Source organism: Coregonus clupeaformis, chromosome 12 (genome assembly GCF_020615455.1).
Source record: "Coregonus clupeaformis isolate EN_2021a chromosome 12, ASM2061545v1, whole genome shotgun sequence".
NCBI classification, from domain to species: domain Eukaryota; kingdom Metazoa; phylum Chordata; class Actinopteri; order Salmoniformes; family Salmonidae; genus Coregonus; species Coregonus clupeaformis.
This window is the reverse complement of record NC_059203.1, coordinates 30,806,981-30,826,481: the sequence shown is the minus strand read 5'-3', so window position 1 is coordinate 30,826,481 and position 19,501 is coordinate 30,806,981. Positions and strand designations below refer to the sequence as shown.

Below are 19,501 nucleotides of genomic sequence, written 5' to 3'. Positions count from 1 at the left end.
TCATTGTGTCCATCACATTCAATACTGTTGTAGCCAGTAATCGCCACTGTTGTCATCCAGTCTCTCACCTATATGACAGTTGTACGTCCATATCCGGTGGCCATCGTATCGACACCTGCACTTCATAATGTTGTTGGTGTAGTCGGACTCTGCCACCTCATAGTTGGGGTTGATTACAACCTGGGGAGAGAAACAACGTATTGATGATGTCATCAGAGAACCCAGATACTCTTGCTATTACCAAAATACAGTGAGGGAAAAAAGTATTTGATCCCCTGCTGATTTTGTACGTTTGCCCACTGACAAAGACATGATCAGTCTATAATTTTAATGGTAGGTTTATTTGAACAGTGAGAGACAGAATAACAACAAAAAAATCCAGAAAAACACATGTCAAATGTGGAGTTTTCCCCTCCCCTTCCGAAATTCGAAAGATGCTAACACCTGCAAAATTGTGATTTGTTCAAATAACCTGTGACAAAAAACCCAAACTCCGGAACTACTGCTGCTCGTTATCCCACACATCCCATTCCTTCCCAACAGATTCTATGGTACCAGTTATGTTTACGTAGCTCTGTCCACGAGAGATTATAGGTACAGGCATGATGCCATATACAAAGAAGACTACAGTTTCAGTTAAGGTTTCTGTATCCCTATACGTAAAGAAGACAATGGAAAGGATGCATCTATACATCCATCTATACATCCATCTATGCATTCTTCAATACATCCATATATACACCCATATACAGTGAGGGAAAAAAGTATTTGATCCCCTGCTGATTTTGTACGTTTGCCCACTGACAAATAAATGATCAGTCTATAATTTTAATGGTAGGTTTATTTGAACAGTGAGAGACAGAATAACAACAGAAAAACGCATGTCAAAAATGTTATAAATTGATTTGCATTTTAATGAGGGAAATAAGTATTTGACCCCCTCTCAATCAGAAAGATTTCTGGCTCCCAGGTGTCTTTTATACAGGTAACGAGCTGAGATTAGGAGCACACTATTAAAGGGAGTGCTCCTAATCTCAGTTTGTTACCTGTATAAAAGACACCTGTCCACAGAGGCAATCAATCTATCAGATTCCAAACTCTCCACCATGGCCAAGACCAAAGAGCTCTTCAAGGATGTCAGGGACAAGATTGTAGACCTACACAAGGCTGGAATGGGCTACAAGACCATCGCCAAGCAGCTTGGTGAGAAGGTGACAACAGTTGGTGCGATTATTCGCAAATGGAAGAAACACAAAAGAACTGTCAATCTCCCTCGGCCTGGGGCCCCATGCAAGATCTCACCTCGTGGAGTTGCAATGATCATGAGAACGGTGAGGAATCTGCCCAGAACTACACGGGAGGATCTTGTCAATGATCTCAAGGCAGCTGGGACCATAGTCACCAAGAAAACAATTGGTAACACACTATGCCGTGAAGGACTGAAATCCTGCAGCGCCAGCAAGGTCCCCCTGCTCAAGAAAGCACATATACAGGCCCGTCTGAAGTTTGCCAATGAACATCTGAATGATTCAGAGGAGAACTGGGTGAAAGTGTTGTGGTCAGATGAGACCAAAATCGAGCTCTTTGGCATCAACTCAACTCGCCGTGTTTGGAGGAGGAGGAATGCTGCCTATGACCCCAAGAACACCATCCCCACCGTCAAACATGGAGGTGGAAACATTATGCTTTGCGGGTGTTTTTCTGCTAAGGGGACAGGACAACTTCACCGCATCAAAGGGACGATGGACGGGGCCATGTACCGTCAAATCTTGGGTGAGAACCTCCTTCCCTCAGCCAGGGCATTGAAAATGGGTAGTGGATGGGTATTCCAGCATGACAATGACCCAAAACACACGGCCAAGGCAACAAAGGAGTGTCTCAAGAAGAAGCAGTGGCCTGGAGTGGCCTAGCCTTAATCCCATAGAACATTTGTGGAGGGAGCTGAAGTTTCGAGTTGCCAAACGTCAGCCTCGAAACCTTAATGACTTGGAGAAGATCTGCAAAGAGGAGTGGGACAAAATCCCTCCTGAGATGTGTGCAAACCTGGTAGCCAACTACAAGAAACGTCTGACCTCTGTGATCGCCAACAAGGGTTTTGCCACCAAGTACTAAGTCATGTTTTGCAGAGGGGTCAAATACTTATTTCCCTCATTAAAATGCAAATCAATTTATAACATTTTTGACAAGCGTTTTTCTGGATTTTGTTGTTGTTATTCTGTCTCTCACTGTTCAAATAAACCTACCATTAAAAGTATAGACTGATCATGTCTTTGTCAGTGGGCAAATGTACAAAATCAGCAGGGGATCAAATACTTTTTTCCCTCACTGTAGATGCTGCCAACACAGATGGCTTTAAGTGAAATTGTAACAATTATAAAATGCTGGGAAAGTGACAAGCTGAATGACTAAATGTGGATTCCATTGAAATGAATTGACTCCTGTTATCCCCATGGAACCAAAAGTGATTGGAAGAACTGTCACTACTCCCAGTTTATTATAAGATTCTCATGTAAGACAAGCACCTTGCTCCTATTTCATATTTGGATGTATAGAATCACATGTCTATTCTAATATAATAGTTATTTTAAATTCTAACTGGGGGGAAAAACAAACATTTTGAAAGAATAAAAATTCAATAAGATTCTCACTTGGAAGATGTAGTCTCCTGGCACGACGTCTGTCACGTCTATCCACTGACAGTCGATGTCGTGTCTGTACGTATCCCAGCAGCCAACAGTGATGCCCTGCTGCCCGAAGTTAGCACACTCGTACCTCTTCTCAATACCTGCCCGGCCAGAGACAACAGTGAAGTGTGTTAGGTCGGAGACAACAGTGAAGAGTGTTAGGTCGGAGACAACAGTGAAGAGTGTTAGATCAGAGAGACAACAGTGAAGAGTGTTAGAGCAGAGAATCAGGAATGTAGTCAAGAGGTTTGTCGTGATAATATTAATCATTTGCTTTTCACATTAAAGCCTTTTTACCCTTTTCACATTAACACTCTTTACCCTCTTCACATTGGGTGTCCTCCAGACAGAAGCTGGCCTTGTGTCCCTCTGCTACCTTGGTGCCATTGAGGCTCAGCAGGTCATAGTGGGTGAACACCTCCATGCTGTGGTAGTGCCTGGACCGGGAGATAGACAGTCAATCATGTTCATCATCACCACCCTCCTCATCTTCATCATCATCATAACCAGCCTTTGTACAACCACAGCAGGCACTGCCTCAAGATGACCACAAATGTATGATCTCACAAGGCTGCGACAATAACAACCTCCAGAGGACTTTTATTCCAGCACTGTGATTGTTCTCAACTCATGTAATACTCACAAAGAGTTCCTGCTCATGATGCTTGTTTGCATGCCTTTGTCCAGCCCCCTTTATCATAGCTTCCACTACATAACTAAATTACTAAACTGAAGGACCAAAGAATTCATCCTCCACTTTACCTGTGGCAGTCGTGCCAGACCCAGGAGTTGTGTGCAGCCCTGGGGCGGAAGTCGGACTGTCCGTTGTTGTGGATCTGGGAGGAGAAGCGCAGCAGGCGACGGTAGGAGGAGGGTGTGGCAGTGGCGGCACTGCTGGACAGACAGTGCTCCTCGTTGGCACACTGCAGTATGTACATTGGACGGTCCTCCAGGTATGTGGTGTGTTCCACCACCTGAGCGTTGAGAACCAAGTCTGGGGCCGCTGCGTGCCAGGGCAGGAGAGGTTGTTACAGTTTTTCTTTCAATCACTTTGGCACATTGTTCAGATATAAGTGGTATATTTTCAAAACTCTAAACTGATAACACTTATCTTATGTTTAGAACATTTAATTGTTCATTCATTGGGGTTTCACACATCTTTCATCCCTGAGAAATTCATGCAAAATCTAAGTTTTTCATGAAATACAATGAGAACATTTAGTTTAGTCACTAATACACCATTTAGTCATTTTAACTACCATTTAATCCAATAGCAAAAAATACACATTTGTATCCAATGGCAAGTTGTGAGCATGTTGAGAAATATGTCAGTCTTAAAGTTTCATTATCCTTATACAGTACATAAGTAGGATAAATAATCAGAAATAGGGCTATTGTCAAGCAGTTGGCTACTGTAAAAACGTAGCGCAGTGTTGTATGCCATTCTGGCCCATGCAATATTGTACAAGATCACATTTTCTACATGACTAGTCAACTGATACACTATCGCCTGTCTCTGCTTGAAATTCATCAGCTTACAGTGTATCAATGAAATTCAGATGAGTGGAATATATTGAAGCAATACCACGGCTAAGGGCTGTTCTTAGGCACGACACGCGGAGTGATTTGGAATGGAATGGTGATTTTATTGTTCATTATTACTAATCATCTAACGATTGCAGAGGTTGTTGCATGTGTTGTGTGCCTGCAGTGGCGCCTTGAGTATTAGGGTTGAGGGTTGGTCAAGAGTTTTTCAGGGTCTTAGGGCTCTATTCAATCCCGATCTGCTTTAGTCGACATCCGCATAGCGGTTGTTTTGACGTGTCGGAGGTGGAACTGCCAAATCCACAAGTGGCTGCTGGCATTATACTGTACCTAAAGCAGCAGTGGTGTAAAGTACTTAAGTAAAAATACTTTAAAGTACTACTTAAGTAGTTTTTTGGGGTATCTGTACTTTACTTTACTATTTATATTTTTTGACAACTTTTACTTTTACTTCACTACATTCCTAAAGAAAATATTGTACTTTTTACTCCATACATTTTCCCTGACAACCAAAAGTACTCCTTACATTTTGAATGCTTAGCAGGACAGGAAAATGGTCAAATTCACACACTTATCAAGAGAACACGTGGTCATCCCTACTGCCTCTGGCCTGGTGGACTCACTAAACACACATGCATCTTTTGTAAATAGTGTCTGAGTGTTGAAGTGTGCCCCTGGTTATCCATACATTTTAAGAACAAGAAAATGGTGCCATCTGCTTTGCTTAATATAAGGAATTTAAAATTATTTATACTTTTACTTTTACTTTTGATACTTAAGTATCTTTTAGCAATTACATTTACTTTTGATACTTAAGTATATTTAAAACCAAATACTTTTAGACTTTTACTCAAGTAGTATTTTACTATCTGACTTTCACTTTTACTTGAGTAACTTTCTATTAAGGTATCTTCACTTTTACTCAAGTTATACAATTGGGTACTTTTTCCACCACTGTAAAGCAGACATTGCCATTGGCTGCATGGAGTTGCATTAACAGAAATCCCATGCAGCCTTATTTAAAAGTTTGAACACTGGAATGTGAGATGTAATCTACACCTTGATTAGGATGATAGAAATCCTTATTTTGTTGAATGATTTTTCAATTTGAGTGTAATTATTTCTATATAGCCTACACTTTCTTGTTCTGAACTTCTAACGTGAGTGGGATGGGTGTGGCTTCGTGACAATGATCGCAAGAGCAACTGCTCACCGATTTGACGTCTCCAAAGCGGTTCCACCTCCGAAACCGCCGAAACCGCCAAAACTTCCGCAATACGGGTGTCTGCTATTGCCGGTTAACTCTTGATCTGATTGAATCTAGGCCTTAATTACAGACAGTAGTTATCATCAGTGACTTACACTTGGAGCAGGAGACTCCAGCAGCGAAGCGCCCTCCCCCTCGAGGGCAGTTGAGGTGTTTCCCGTGATGGAGGCACTGGGCCAAGGTCATCTCCGTCCCTGAACACCTGACCCCGCTCATCACCACGTCATCAGCCCTCACATCTCCCGGCCAGTACCACGTCTCCTGGTAGGGAGAAATAACACCACACAGGCAAACTGATCAAACATAGGCCCAGCTTTAATTCTCTAAACTTAAGAGGGGAAACTGTAATTTCATAATCTTAAAGCAAGAGGTTTCCCTATCTACATTTCCATCCCTGCAGGTCATGAACCTGCATAGCTATAGGGCGGCAGGTAGCCTAGCGGTTAGAGCACTGGGCCAGTATCCGAATGGTCGCTGGTTTGAATACCCAAGCCGACAAGGTGCAAAAATCTGTTAATGTGCCCTTGAGCAAGGCACTTAACCCTAATTTTGCTATTGTTCGGATACGGCAACATCTACCTAGTAGAACCCATTCTGATAGTTGTTGTCCAAAACTCCTTGAGAAGATAGACAAGATTTAATTGAGGAAGTGAAGAGCAGGATATTGGTTAGGCCTCTTTTTCCCTGGTGGATGTTTTCTAGATTTTATGTTTCTGGTGATGAGGCTTTCTAAAGCAAGTAGCAAGATCCTTAAGGAAACAAAGTCACTCCATCTGAAGTTAAATGTTGCTATGTCATGTCTTTTGCTGTAAAACTCAACCATATTTAAAGAGAGAGTGAGAGAGAGAGAGAGAGAGAGAGAGAGAGAGAGAGAGAGAGAGAGAGAGAGAGAGAGAGAGAGAGAGAGAGAGAGAGAGAGAGAGAGAGAGAGAGAGAGAGAGAGAGAGAGAGAGAGAGAGAGAGAGAGAGAGAGAGAGAGAAAAAAAAAGAGAAAGAGAGTGAGTGAGTAATGTATTACAACTGTCCTCATGGATCTGACTCAGCCTCTTTATACTGTATCATCTGTATGCATCTATATCGAAGCCCAAAGCCAAGAGAATAATCCTGTAAAACTCATTATTTCCGAGATCTCCCACAGAAAAGGAGTACGGGTGGGTGGGATGGGGAGGGCGGATGGTGGTTTGGGAGGACCCATAGGGCTCTGGTCAAATGTAGTGCACTATATAGGGAATAGGTTGCCATTTGGGACACATCCTTAGAGCGCAGAGCAGTAAGTCAGGAAAGAGGCACCAGAGCAGGCTGCCAGGAGGCTGTGTGTGTTTGATGATGGACTGTTCTCTAATCAGTCTCTAATCAGTCTCCTGAGTGGCGCAGTGGTCTAAGGCGCCGCATCGCAGTGCTAACTGTGCCACTAGAGATCCTGGTTCGAATCCAGGCTCTGTCGCAGCCGGCTGTGACCGGGAGACTCATGGGCGGCGCACAATTGGCCCAGCGTTGTCCAGGGTAGGGGAGGGAATGGCCGGCAGGGATGTAGCTCAGTTGATAGAGCATGGCGTTTGGGGTTCGATTCCCACGGGGGGCCAGTATAAAAATAAATGTATTCACTAACTGTAAGTCGCTCTGGATAAGAGCGTCTGCTAAATGACGTAAATGTAATCTGCTGCTGCTCTACTCTCCACGGGACGGACTCTGCTCTGCTCTCCACACCACCAGGCTTTTGTAACAGACTAACCTCTCTGTTAACATAACATGACTGTATCTCTGCAGGAAAGTTTCGAGTTTTAATGTCACGTGCACAAGTACAGTGCAATGCTTTTCTAGCAAGTTCCAAACCCAACAATGCAATAATCAATATCAATGTAACACTAAACATAACATAAGGTAGAACAAAAACACACGAGAAATACAAATAAGAAATGTGTGTCTTTCTGTGTGTCTGTCTGTTTGTCTGTCTGTGCACGTGTGTGCGTGCGTTCTAGTACATTTAAAGGATCCCCAAACACATCATGACAATTTGATGTAGACTGCCATTAAGAGGTGGATTAGTACACAATAATCGAAGTCACACTTAATCACACAATTACTCTGAGCTCTATCAGCCCAGTCCAATTTCCACTCATTAAACTCTCCCTCCCATCAACCCAGTTCTTCCATGATTCATAAATACTTTCCAGACTTATATCACCACTGCCAGTGGCATTCAGCACTTGTTAGTACACTGCAAATAGTTAATGACAGTCTCTCAAACAGTAGACTCGTCCGAACCCCAAGAAAAAAGAAATTGATAAAGAATGCACATAAAGCTGGTGTATATACACACCGTGGGACTAAAGATAGCTCTTGTATAACCCTTTAAACACAGCAAATAATCAAAATAGCAACACTAATAGGTCTGGTACGTCAGCAGAAAAGCGTATCTAGCCTATACTCCTGAGTGGCGCAGTGGTCTAAGGCATTGCAGTGCTAGCAGTACCGTTAGAGATCCTGGTTCGTAGCCGGCCGCGTCCAGGAGACCCATGGGGCGGTGCACAATTGGCCCAGTGTCGTCCAGGGTAGGGGAGGGAATGGCCGGCAGTGATGTAGCTCAGTTGGTGAGCATGGTGTCTGCAATGCCAGGGTTGTGGGTTCGATTCCCACAGGTGGCCAAAATAAAAAATAATGTATGCACTCACTAACTGTAAGTTGCTCTGGATAAGAGCGTCTGCTAAATGACTTAATTGTATATAGGGTTGCTGATGGTGGTGGGCCAATTAAACTTCAAAGAGCAGGAACGGACTCCCCACCACCAAGTGTATACAGTTCACATACGCCACATGCCTGTACATGTTTATGGTACCCAGGCTAGCCTGTAGCCTCTCCTCACTCCATCCCCTTAGTCAGTGTGGAGACTATAAACTCTAAGGTCAGAGCCCGTTTCCTTTAGTGAGCATCTCCAGCTGTTTACAGCTAAAGGGTGTATATCAGACCCATAGGGATATATGAGGTTTGCTGGTGGTGATTATATGGCTCTGACGTATATAATGAGGCCAACTTGAAACACAGGAGGACCAAATAATGTACTTTTATGAAGTAATAGCACCAGTGTTAGACGTGACTATTTCCCCAACATCCACACAAATAACACTGGGGTAAAAACCTGTGCTTATCTGTGAGTTCCAATCACAAAATCACACAAAAGGTATAATTGACCCTTGATATTATTACATGTTGTCGATACTTACACAGAAACAGGAAATGCAATAGTAATAGTTTTACTATACAGGATATCGAAATAATCCCCAAAACATTCTGAGATGAAATTGACCATTTGTCAAAGAATGTTAGGCTTTTGATCGTCTGGCTGACCAGCCAATGGGATGAGAGTTTGATGTGTGTAAACGCACCTGGAAGGCGTTGCTGGCGAACCCAAGGCCCAGCTGTCTGCACACGACCGTGGCCTCCATGGTGCCCCAGCTATCACTGCACACCGTGCCCCACACCAGCGAGCCGTTCTTCTCCGCCAGCACCTCCACACGCCCCTCAAACGGGTTCCGCCCTCCACTCAGACGCAGCTGCAACACAGTAAAGGAGAGATTAGATGTTTATAAAGGCAGTCCCATTCTGCTCATATGTTTTGGGTTTATTGGACACGCCAGAGATAGAGAGGAAAGACAGGAGGAGAACGTGTGCTGAGATAGCAGTGGGTCGGTTTGGAACCCATGATGCAGAAGTATATGTGTTCTAGGGGCAGCGGCTTAGACCATTATACCAAGGGTCTAGCCCAGGGACCCCCGCCCAGGCAAACCGGTGACAAAGGGGCCTTTATCATATGTTAGCAAAACAATTTAAAATCACATCTTGCCTTATCATCAGGTGAATGATAATGTCAAGTAGAAGTAATCAACATTTTAAAATGAATAGATTTGGTAGATAGTTTCATTATTGTGACCTCCCCACAGTTCATTGGAAGAGGAAGTGTAAACTCTAACATAGTCTATTAGCTAGAAAGATATCTTGGCAGCGTAGAGAAAATGTTGCTGTTGTAAAGCACATTTTCTGCAATTCTACACATTTTCCCATTGAGCTGAGATAACATGTTGCAGTTTTGAAGCTAATTTCTAGCAATTCTACACAGTTTGGCATGGAGCTGAGAGATAATTTTGAAGTTTTAAAGCTAAATTCCTGCAATTCTGTGCATTTTTCCATGGCTAATGCTTTGTTCCTCTGCTCAAATATAATAAAATCAATGGGCATGTGCCCTGAATGGCTGTTTTATTTTTATTTTTGATTCTCCCTGACTGTCTAGCTTTAATTTGATTATTAGTTTTCAAAAATTGTATTATCTAAAAAGATATATTTCAATATCTTTTCTGCACGTTTTATATCTGGTTTTAGTTGTTTAAGTTGACACTGAAACTGTTTTTCCATCCCGAAATGTACCACTTAGACGGCCTACCTAAGAATTTTCTATACAGAAGAAACTCTGTAATTAGCTCCAATGACTGTAACTTCCTCCATATTAAAGGGATAGTTTGAGATTTTGTCAATGAAGCCATTTATCTACTTCCGCAGTGTCGGATGAACAAGAACCGCTACCATGCTAACTCTTCCTTTAGACTTTCTGTCATTGGCTTGTGAAACTACCTCTAACTTCCTTTATACTGGACGCAGAGACATAACAATGCTATTTACGGTGGTATTCTGGGCTCCCGAGTGGCGCAGCGGTCTAAGGCACTGCATCTCAGTGCTTGAAGCATCACTACAGACCCCCTGGTTCAAATTCCAGGCTGTATCACAACCGGATGTGATTGGGAGTGCACAAGTTGTCCGGGTTTGGCCGGTGTAGGCTGTTATTGTAAATAAGAATTTGTTGTTAACTGACTTGCCTAGTTAAATAAAGGTAAAAAAATCTCTTGCAGCTAGCAATATTCATAAAATTGTCTTTTTTCACATAAAAAAATCCCAATATATTTTTTATAAAAATTATAATAATACATTTGCGGACCCCCTGCAGTACCTCCGCGGACCCCAGTAAAAAAACAAACTGCGCTAGACCACCCACTAGGCCACATATTAGATGTTTATTATGAGCCAAAAAAGACACTTGATTCAAATATGAGGTATATTCCCTAATCTGTGTTGAGTATTCTGTTCTTCTGAGAAAACAAATCTTTGGCTGTGAAATGCTTTACCTAAAGTATTTTGAGAAGCTAGAAAACATGAAAGCATTTCTTCTATTATGAAAATAGTTTGGCAAAAATGTGTGGTTGGCATTAATGATGGAATCACAACAACTCTAAAGTTTGCACATCCACAGATGACATCAAACAAATATTCAGTGGATTTGTTCATTTGCATTTGGCAACAGTTGGCAATAGACTTATATACAAGTTATATACAAGTACTATACAACATTTTAGTCATTTAGCAGACGCTCTTATCCAGAGCGACTTACAGGAGCAATTAGGGTTAAGTGCCTTGCTTAAGAGCACATCGACAGATTTTTCACCTAGTCGGCTCGGGGATTAGAACCAGCGACCTTTCGGTTACTGGCACAATGCTCTTACCCACTAATACAAGTTATGTATGAGTAATACACAAGTACTATATGAGTAATACCCATAAGCGGTGGGCATGTACTAGGCCTACTCACTCTGTTCTGGAAGCCCATGGCAGGAACATTACATCTAACCGCAGCATCCTCCTCGTGACTGCAGCCCAGGGCATCTCTGTTGAAATAGCACTCTGTGAGGGACTTCTCAAAGCCAGAGCACTCCACCTCATTCATATGGACTGGGCCCATTCCTACAGGGGAGAGAAGAAGACACACCTGGAGTCAGCTCCATCCCACTCTCTCAATCACAGAACTATGCTTTCAATACTCCAGGAGACAGACAGAATGGAGATTCTCCATTGAAAGAGCTTTTGAGTTCAGGACTAGGCTTAATCTGTGTCTGGGAAACCGGCCCACTATGTTTAAATGCATGGCAATGATGTCTAACAGGAGTAGAATCACACTCTGAGAGTTGAAATTAACTTTCCTGCCAATTTTAGGACAACTCTGACCCATTCGAGTAGGGCACTTGGGAACATTGAACTGTTCTCTCCAGAGGTGTGGACCGAGTCACATGACTTGACAAATTTGATGACTTGATATAAAATAAAATAACTTGAGACTTGGAGCCTCAAGACTTGGGACTCGACTTTGACATTATGTGGCCAGGTTTTGTAACGTTTTGTCACTCATTTTGTGGCACAGAGTCTCCATGGATTACTCTCCACGCAGCCAGAGACAGTAGCCGCAGCATGGGAAAGGGGATGCCTAGTCAGTTGCACAACTGAATGATTTAAAGCTAAATGTGTCTTCCGAAATGTGTTGCTTGTCTTGCTTGTTGACCAATGACCGGTCATCAGCATTGGTGTGCAAATGGGGGTGCGCATACCAAGACCAGAAAGCACTTGCTTCATTTTCTCCGGTTTTGCCTGACAAAAACAGATTAGGCCTACATTTACAGTGAGGAGAACAAGTATTTGATACACTGCCGATTTTGCAGGTTTTCCTACTTACAAAGCATGTAGAGGTCTGTAATTTTTATCATAGGTACACTTCAACTGTGAGAGACGGAATCTAAAACAAAAATCCAGAAAATCACATTGTATGATTTTTAAGTAATTAATTTGCATTTATTGCATGACATAAGTATTTGATCACCTACCAACCAGTAAGAATTCCGGCTCTCACAGACCTGTTAGTTTTTCTTTAAGAAGCCCTCCTGTTCTCCACTCATTACCTGTATTAACTGCACCTGTTTGAACTCGTTACCTGTATAAAAGACACCTGTCCACACACTCAATCAAACAGACTCCAACCTCTCCACAATGGCCAAGACCAGAGAGCTGTGTAAGGACATCAGGGATAAAATTGTAGACCTGCACAAGGCTGGGATGGGCTACAGGACAATAGGCAAGCAGCTTGGTGAGAAGGCAACAACTGTTGGCGCAATTATTAGAAAATGGAAGAAGTTCAAGATGACGGTCAATCACCCTCGGTCTGGGGCTAGATGCAAGATCTCACCTCGTGGGGCATCAATGATCATGAGGAAGGTGAGGGATCAGCCCAGAACTACACGGCAGGACCTGGTCAATGACCTGAAGAGAGCTGGGACCACAGTCTCAAAGAAAACCATTAGTAACACACTACGCCGTCATGGATTAAAATCCTGCAGCGCACGCAAGGTCCCCCTGCTCAAGCCAGCGCATGTCCAGGCCCGTCTGAAGTTTGCCAATGACCATCTGGATGATCCAGAGGAGGAATGGGAGAAGGTCATGTGGTCTGATGAGACAAAAATAGAGCTTTTTGGTCTAAACTCCACTCGCCGTGTTTGGAGGAAGAAGAAGGATGAGTACAACTCCAAGAACACCATCCCAACCGTGAAGCATGGAGGTGGAAACATCATTCTTTGGGGATGCTTTTCTGCAAAGGGGACAGGACGACTACACCGTATTGAGGGGAGGATGGATGGGGCCATGTATCGCGAGATCTTGGCCAACAACCTCCTTCCCTCAGTAAGAGCATTGAAGATGGGTCGTGGCTGGGTCTTCCAGCATGACAACGACCCGAAACACACAGCCAGGGCAACTAAGGAGTGGCTCCGTAAGAAGCATCTCAAGGTCCTGGAGTGGCCCAGCCAGTCTCCAGACCTGAACCCAATAGAAAATCTTTGGAGGGAGCTGAAAGTCCGTATTGCCCAGCGACAGCCCCGAAACCTGAAGGATCTGGAGAAGGTCTGTATGGAGGAGTGGGCCAAAATCCCTGCTGCAGTTGGTGCAAACCTGGTCAAGACCTACAGGAAACGTATGATCTCTGTAATTGCAAACAAAGGTTTCTGTACCAAATATTAAGTTCTTATTTTCTAATGTATCAAATACTTATGTCATGCAATAAAATGCAAATTAATTACTTAAAAATCATACAATGTGATTTTCTGGATTTTTGTTTTAGATTCCGTCTCTCACAGTTGAAGTGTACCTATGATAAAAATTACAGACCTCTACATGCTTTGTAAGTAGGAAAACCTGCAAAATCGGCAGTGTATCAAATACTTGTTCTCCCCACTGTATATTATCCATATAAAATACAATTTAGAAAACGACTATGGAGGCATCTTCGCCAGAACGATAATAGGCTACCTGGCGATTTCATTAAATAATTTTCATATTTCAGACAGGCCTAGTTTGGGTGGCTACTGGCTATATGTCTAAAGATACTGTAGCTGTAACATCGCACTGCCTTCAATATTATGGGATGAAAATGTAACATATTCTAGCAAATTAATGACAGTATTTGTGAGGAAGCAAAGGGCTACCCAGTTGGCCTTATGATGCTGCTTGCTCTGGACTCCAGAGAAGTGACTTGATATTGTCTGCTAACATGAATTACTTTCAGCTAAAAATGCAGGTGTAAAACATAGTTTATTTCTGTATATTAACTTTTGAAAATGAATTGCCGTTTATGGCTGTAATGACAGGCTACATTTGCGCAGCCATTGTGCGTGTATGTGCGTGCGCAGGGGTCGCAAGTTTTGTACCACTGCTTTTGGGGGGCCACGGGTCAAAAAGTTAGAGAACTACTGAGCTAGCGAACAGATTGGTGATTTGCTGTACTGCTATAGGATCGGGTGCAGCGCAAACGTCAAATTATAGGGAGATATGATTTCCATAAATATGCAGCTCCAAAGAATGTTTGGTGATCAAGAATATGAACGGTTTACTTTGCAAACTCACCAGCATTGGGGCATCAAGCAACAATTTCTAGCATAGGCCTACTGGTCTTTTGGTATGTCAAAATTGCTTGAAATTCATCAATTACTTATGAAGCTTGCATTTGGAATTTGTTGTTAAAATGAATTGTTACATAATCAAAATATGTTGTAGACAAATTGATGAAAAGGGCTGTCTGGTAGCCCTCAATAAATAGACAAAGATTTGTAGTTGCATGTATATATATTTTTTACTTGACTTGACTTGCTCTTAGAATGCACGACTTGGACTTGACTCGAGACTCGACCCGTTCTACTTGGGACTTGACTCGAGACTCGACCCGTTCTACTTGGGAGATGACTTGAGACTCGACCCGTTCTACTTGGGACTTGACTCGAGACTCGACCCGTTCTACTTGGGACTTGACTCGAGACTCGACCCGTTCTACTTGGGACTTGACTCGAGACTCTACCCGTTCTACTTGGGACTTGACTCGAGACTCGACCCGTTCTACTTGGGACTGGACTCGAGACTCGACCTGTTCTACTTGGGACTTGACTCGAGACTCGACCCGTTCTACTTGGGACTGGACTCGAGACTCGACCTGTTCTACTTGGGACTTGACTCGAGACTCGACCCGTTCTACTTGGGACTTAACTCGAGACTCGACCCGTTCTACTTGGGACTAGACTTGAGACTCGACCCGTTCTACTTGGGACTGGACTTGAGACTCGGACCTTGTAACTTAAGACTTTCTTGTGACTCTAATAATAGTGTCTTGGTCCCACCTCTGGTTCTCTCTCTCCCTTTTAAAACATTTAGCAAGACTAAATAATCCATGTGAAAATATTGGATTTTCCACAACAATACATATGATCACTCCCTTCCTGCTGTGTCTGTCTCCAGCATGTGACTGGACAGGAACATTTCTCTGGCAGTGTCTTCTCTGAAAGTAGAGCCAAGATGGTCTGACAGCAGATAGAGAAACACAGTAGAAAAGACAGTATGTTACAGAGTCACTGTGTGGTTATACTGTATCTTAATAGTGGATGATGGCAGCGATTCAAAAGGCTCTGGTAGAAGGTGGTTGGTCTGAGACTTATCAGATGACTATGGATCAATGATTCCATATTCCATTACAGATGGTGAATATACTTGGTTGGCATGTAGAATGCATTTACCTGGCAGAGAGAGAGAGAGAGAGAGAGAGAGAGAGAGAGAGAGAGAGAGAGAGAGAGAGAGAGAGAGAGAGAGAGAGAGAGAGAGAGAGAGAGAGAGAGAGAGAGAGAGAGAGAGAGAGAGAGAGAGAGAGAGAGAGAGAGAGAGAGAGAGAGAGAGAGAGAGAGAGAGAGAGAGAGAGAGAGAGAGAGAGAGAGAGAGAGAGAGAGAGAGAGAGAGAGAGAGAGAGAGAGAGAGAGAGAGAGAGAGAGAGAGAGAGAGAGAGAGAGAGAGAGAGAGAGAGAGAGCGCGCGAGAGAGAGCGAGAGAGAGAGAGCGAGAGAGAGAGAGCGAGAGAGAGAGCGCGAGAGAGAGAGCGCGAGAGAGAGAGAGAAGACCTACCTTGTCCCAGCCTGCCTCCAGCGAGGGCCTCCTTGGCACTCCCGAAGCCCAGTTCTCGACACACCACGGACGCTGCCTTTAGGTTCCAGCTGTCATCACAGACGGTGCCCCATTCGCCGTTCTTCAGCACCTCCACTCGCCCGTCTCCTATGTTGGCCCCGCCTCTCAGACGCACCAGGGGTTGCTGCGGAGACGATTCATGGTACAACAGTTAGGCCTTCTGTTACTGAGAAACAATAGTTCACATCCAGTTGACATACTGTTTTGAATAGGTCCAATGAGACATTTACTTTGAGACATCTGTATGTATTCTTTACTGTAGCAGTCCATATCGATTTTGTTAGTACATCCACACAGACAAACAATATTGTATTTTTTCATACATTTTGGGCTAATTATGACTTATTATGAGAGAGAGAGGGGGGTTTGAGATCAGTGTACTGTATCTATTCAGTGTATCTATTCAGTATTCACTGGACCTTTAACTCTGGATAATCGCAACTAGCTAGCTGCAACCAAATGAACGTTGTTGTTGGCTAATCAGCCTTGAGCTAGCCTTGAGTCAAGCACATTTCCCGGCTATCTACCTCTCTGTCAACCGGACGGGACCTCCTAGAGTCGACACGGAGCCCTGCCGATCCATCACGACTGGTATGCCGACATAATCGTCTGTGGTTTCAACAGGCTTCCCGTTGCGACGACCACGAAGATCCATCTGCTAGCCCCGGCCCGCTAGCACACGCAAACTACAACCGTGCTTCCTGCTCGCTGTGCTGAAGCACCAATTTGAAATGCTCTCGGATTCACATATTGCTGTTCACTGGACCTTATGATCACTCAGCTGCACAGCTGATGCCTGCTGGACTGTTCCTTTACACGGTACCCTGTCCTGTTTATTCTGTTTAGCCTCAGCCCAAACTTTATCGCCATTACCAGTTGTTGTCTTAGCTCTCTCTAATAACACCTGTGATTGCTTTATGCCTCTCTCCCATGTCAATATGCCTTGCCTATTGCTGTTCCAGTTAGTTCTTATTATACAATTTCACTGTAGAACCCCAAGTCCCTCTCAAACTGCCTTAAATAGTTCCTTTGTTCCACCCCCCATACACGCCGAGACCGGCTCAATCGGTGCCTCTAGTGATGTTATCTCTTTCATTGTTACCCAACACTTAGGTTTACCTCCACTGTACTCATATCCTTCCATATCCTTGTCTGTACATAATGCCTTGAATCTTTTCTACAACGCCCGGAAATCTGCCCCTTTTATTCTCTGTACCCAACGCACTAGAAGACCAGTTCTTAAAGCCTTTAGCCATATCCTTATTCTAGTCCTCCTCTGTTCCTCTGGTGATATAGAGGCTAACCCAGGCCCTGCAGCCCCCAGTATCACTCCTACTCCCCAGGAGCTATCATTTGTTGACTTCTGTAACCGTCAAAGCCTTGGTTTTCTGCACGTTAACATCAGAAGTCTACTTCCTAAGTTTGAGTTATTCACTGCGTTAGCACACTCCACCAACCCTGATGTTCTAGCAGTGTCTGAATCCTGGCTTAGGAAGGCCACCAAAAATTCTGAAATGTCCATCCCCAACTACAACATTTCCCGTCTAGATAGAACTGCCAAAGGGGGTGGAGTTGCAATCTACTGTAGAGATAGCCTGCAGAGCTCTATCATACTATCCAGGTCTGTGCCCAAACAGTTTGAGCTTCTACTTCTAAAAATCCACCTTTCCAGAAATAAGTCTCTCACTATTGCCGCTTGCTACAGACCCCCCTCAGCCCCCAGCTGTGCCCTGGACACCATATGTGAATTGATTGCCCCCCATTTATCCTCAGAGTTCGTACTGCTTGGTGACCTAAATTGGGATATGCTTAACACCCCGGCCATCCTACAATCCAAACTAGATGCCCTCAATCTCACACAAATTATCAACGAACCTACCAGGTACAACCCTAAATCCGTAAACATGGGTACCCTCATAGATATCATCCTGACTAACTTACCCTCTAAATACACCTTCGCTGTCTTCAACCAGGATCTCAGCGATCACTGCCTTATTGCCTGCGTCCGTAACGGGTCCACGGTCAAACGACCACCCCTAATCACTGTCAAACGCTCCCTAAAATACTTCAGGCCTTCCTAATTGACCTGGCCCAGGTATCCTGGATGGATATAGATCTCATTCCGTCAGTAGAGGATGCCTGGTTGTTCTTTAAAAGTAATTTCCTCTCAATCTTAAATAAACATGCCCCATTAAAAAAATACAGAACTAAGAACAGATATAGCCCCTGGTTCTCCTCAGACTTGACTGCCCTTGACCAGCACAAAAACATCCTGTGGCGTACTGCATTAGCATCAAATAGCCCCCGCGATATGCAACTTTTCAGGGAAGTTAGGAACCAATATACACAAGCAGTTAGGAAAGCAAAGGCTAACTTTTTCAAACAGAAATTTGCATCCTGTAGCACTAACTCCAAAAAGTTTTGGGACACTGTAAAGTCCATGGAGAATAAGAGCACCTCCTCCCAGCTGCCCACTGCACTGAGGCTAGGAAACACTATCACCACTGATAAATCTACAATAATCGAGAATTTCAACAAGCATCTTGCTACGGCTGGCCATTCTTTCCACCTGGATACCACTACCCCGGCCACCAGCTCTGCACCCTCCGCTGCAACTTGCCCATGCCCCCCCCCCCCCACTTCTCCTTCACACAAATTCAGACAGCTGATGTTCTGAAAGAGCTGCAAAATCTGGACCCCTACAAAATCAGCTGGGCTAGACAATCTGGACCCTTTCTTTCTAAAACTAGCCGCCGAAATTGTCGCAACCCCTATTACTAGCCTGTTCAACCTCTCTTTCGTAACGTCTGAGATCCCCAGAGATTGGAAAGCTGCCGCGGTCATCCCCCTCTTCAAAGGGGGTAACACTCTAGATCCAAACTGTTACAGACCTATATCCATCCTGCCCTGCCTTTCGAAAGTTTTTGAAAGCCAAGTTAACAAACAGATCACCGACCATTTCGAATCCCACCGTACCTTCTCCGCTATGCAATCCGGTTTCCGAGCTGGTCATGGGTGCACCTCAGCCACGCTCAAGGTCCTAAACAATATTATAACCGCGATCGATAATAGGCAGTACTGTGCAGCCGTCTTCATCGACCTGGCCAAGGCTTTCGACTCTGTCAACCACCGCATTCTTATTGGCAGACTAAATAGCCTTGGTTTCTCAAATGACTGCCTCGCCTGGTTCACCAACTACTTCTCAGATAGAGTTCAATGTGTCAAATCGGAGGGCCTGTTGTCTGGACCTATGGCAGTCTCTATGGGGGTGCCACAGGGTTCAATTCTTGGGCCGACTCTTTTCTCCGTGTATATCAATGATGTCGCTCTTGCTGCTGGTGACTCTCAGATCCACCTGTACGCAGACGACACCATTTTGTATACATCTGGCCCTTCATTGGACACTGTGTTAACAAACCTCCAAACGAGCTTCAATGCCATACAACACTCCTTCAGTAGCCTCCAACTGCTCTTAAACACTAGTAAAACTAAATGCATGCTCTTCAATCGAACGCTGCTGGCACCCGCCCACCCGACTAGAATCCCTACTCTCGACGGGTCTGACCTAGAGTATGTGGACAACTACAAATACCTAGGTGTCTGGTTAGACTGTAAACTCTCCTTCCAGACTCACATTAAGAATCTCC

At 44.0% G+C, this 19,501-nt stretch overlaps 1 protein-coding gene across 3 annotated transcripts in view; it reads right to left on the bottom strand.

Moving 5' to 3' along the window:
• LOC121577766 (lysyl oxidase homolog 2A) overlaps positions 1–19,501 on the bottom strand; it is a 59,349-nt gene that overhangs the window by 2,542 nt on the left and 37,306 nt on the right. For 2 of the 3 annotated variants that reach the window (XM_041891641.2, XM_041891642.2), the window contains exons 6-13: positions 15,795–15,978; positions 11,129–11,280; positions 8,880–9,047; positions 5,592–5,757; positions 3,447–3,687; positions 3,006–3,121; positions 2,649–2,785; positions 69–180 (exon numbers count right to left, since the gene is read on the bottom strand). In XM_041891641.2, the coding sequence (XP_041747575.2) occupies positions 69–180; positions 2,649–2,785; positions 3,006–3,121; positions 3,447–3,687; positions 5,592–5,757; positions 8,880–9,047; positions 11,129–11,280; positions 15,795–15,978 (1,276 nt within the window). Of the gene's footprint in view, positions 1–68; positions 181–2,648; positions 2,786–2,981; positions 3,122–3,446; positions 3,688–5,591; positions 5,758–8,879; positions 9,048–11,128; positions 11,281–15,794; positions 15,979–19,501 lie in introns of those variants that run through there. The other variant, XM_041891643.2, reaches the window with a different exon arrangement.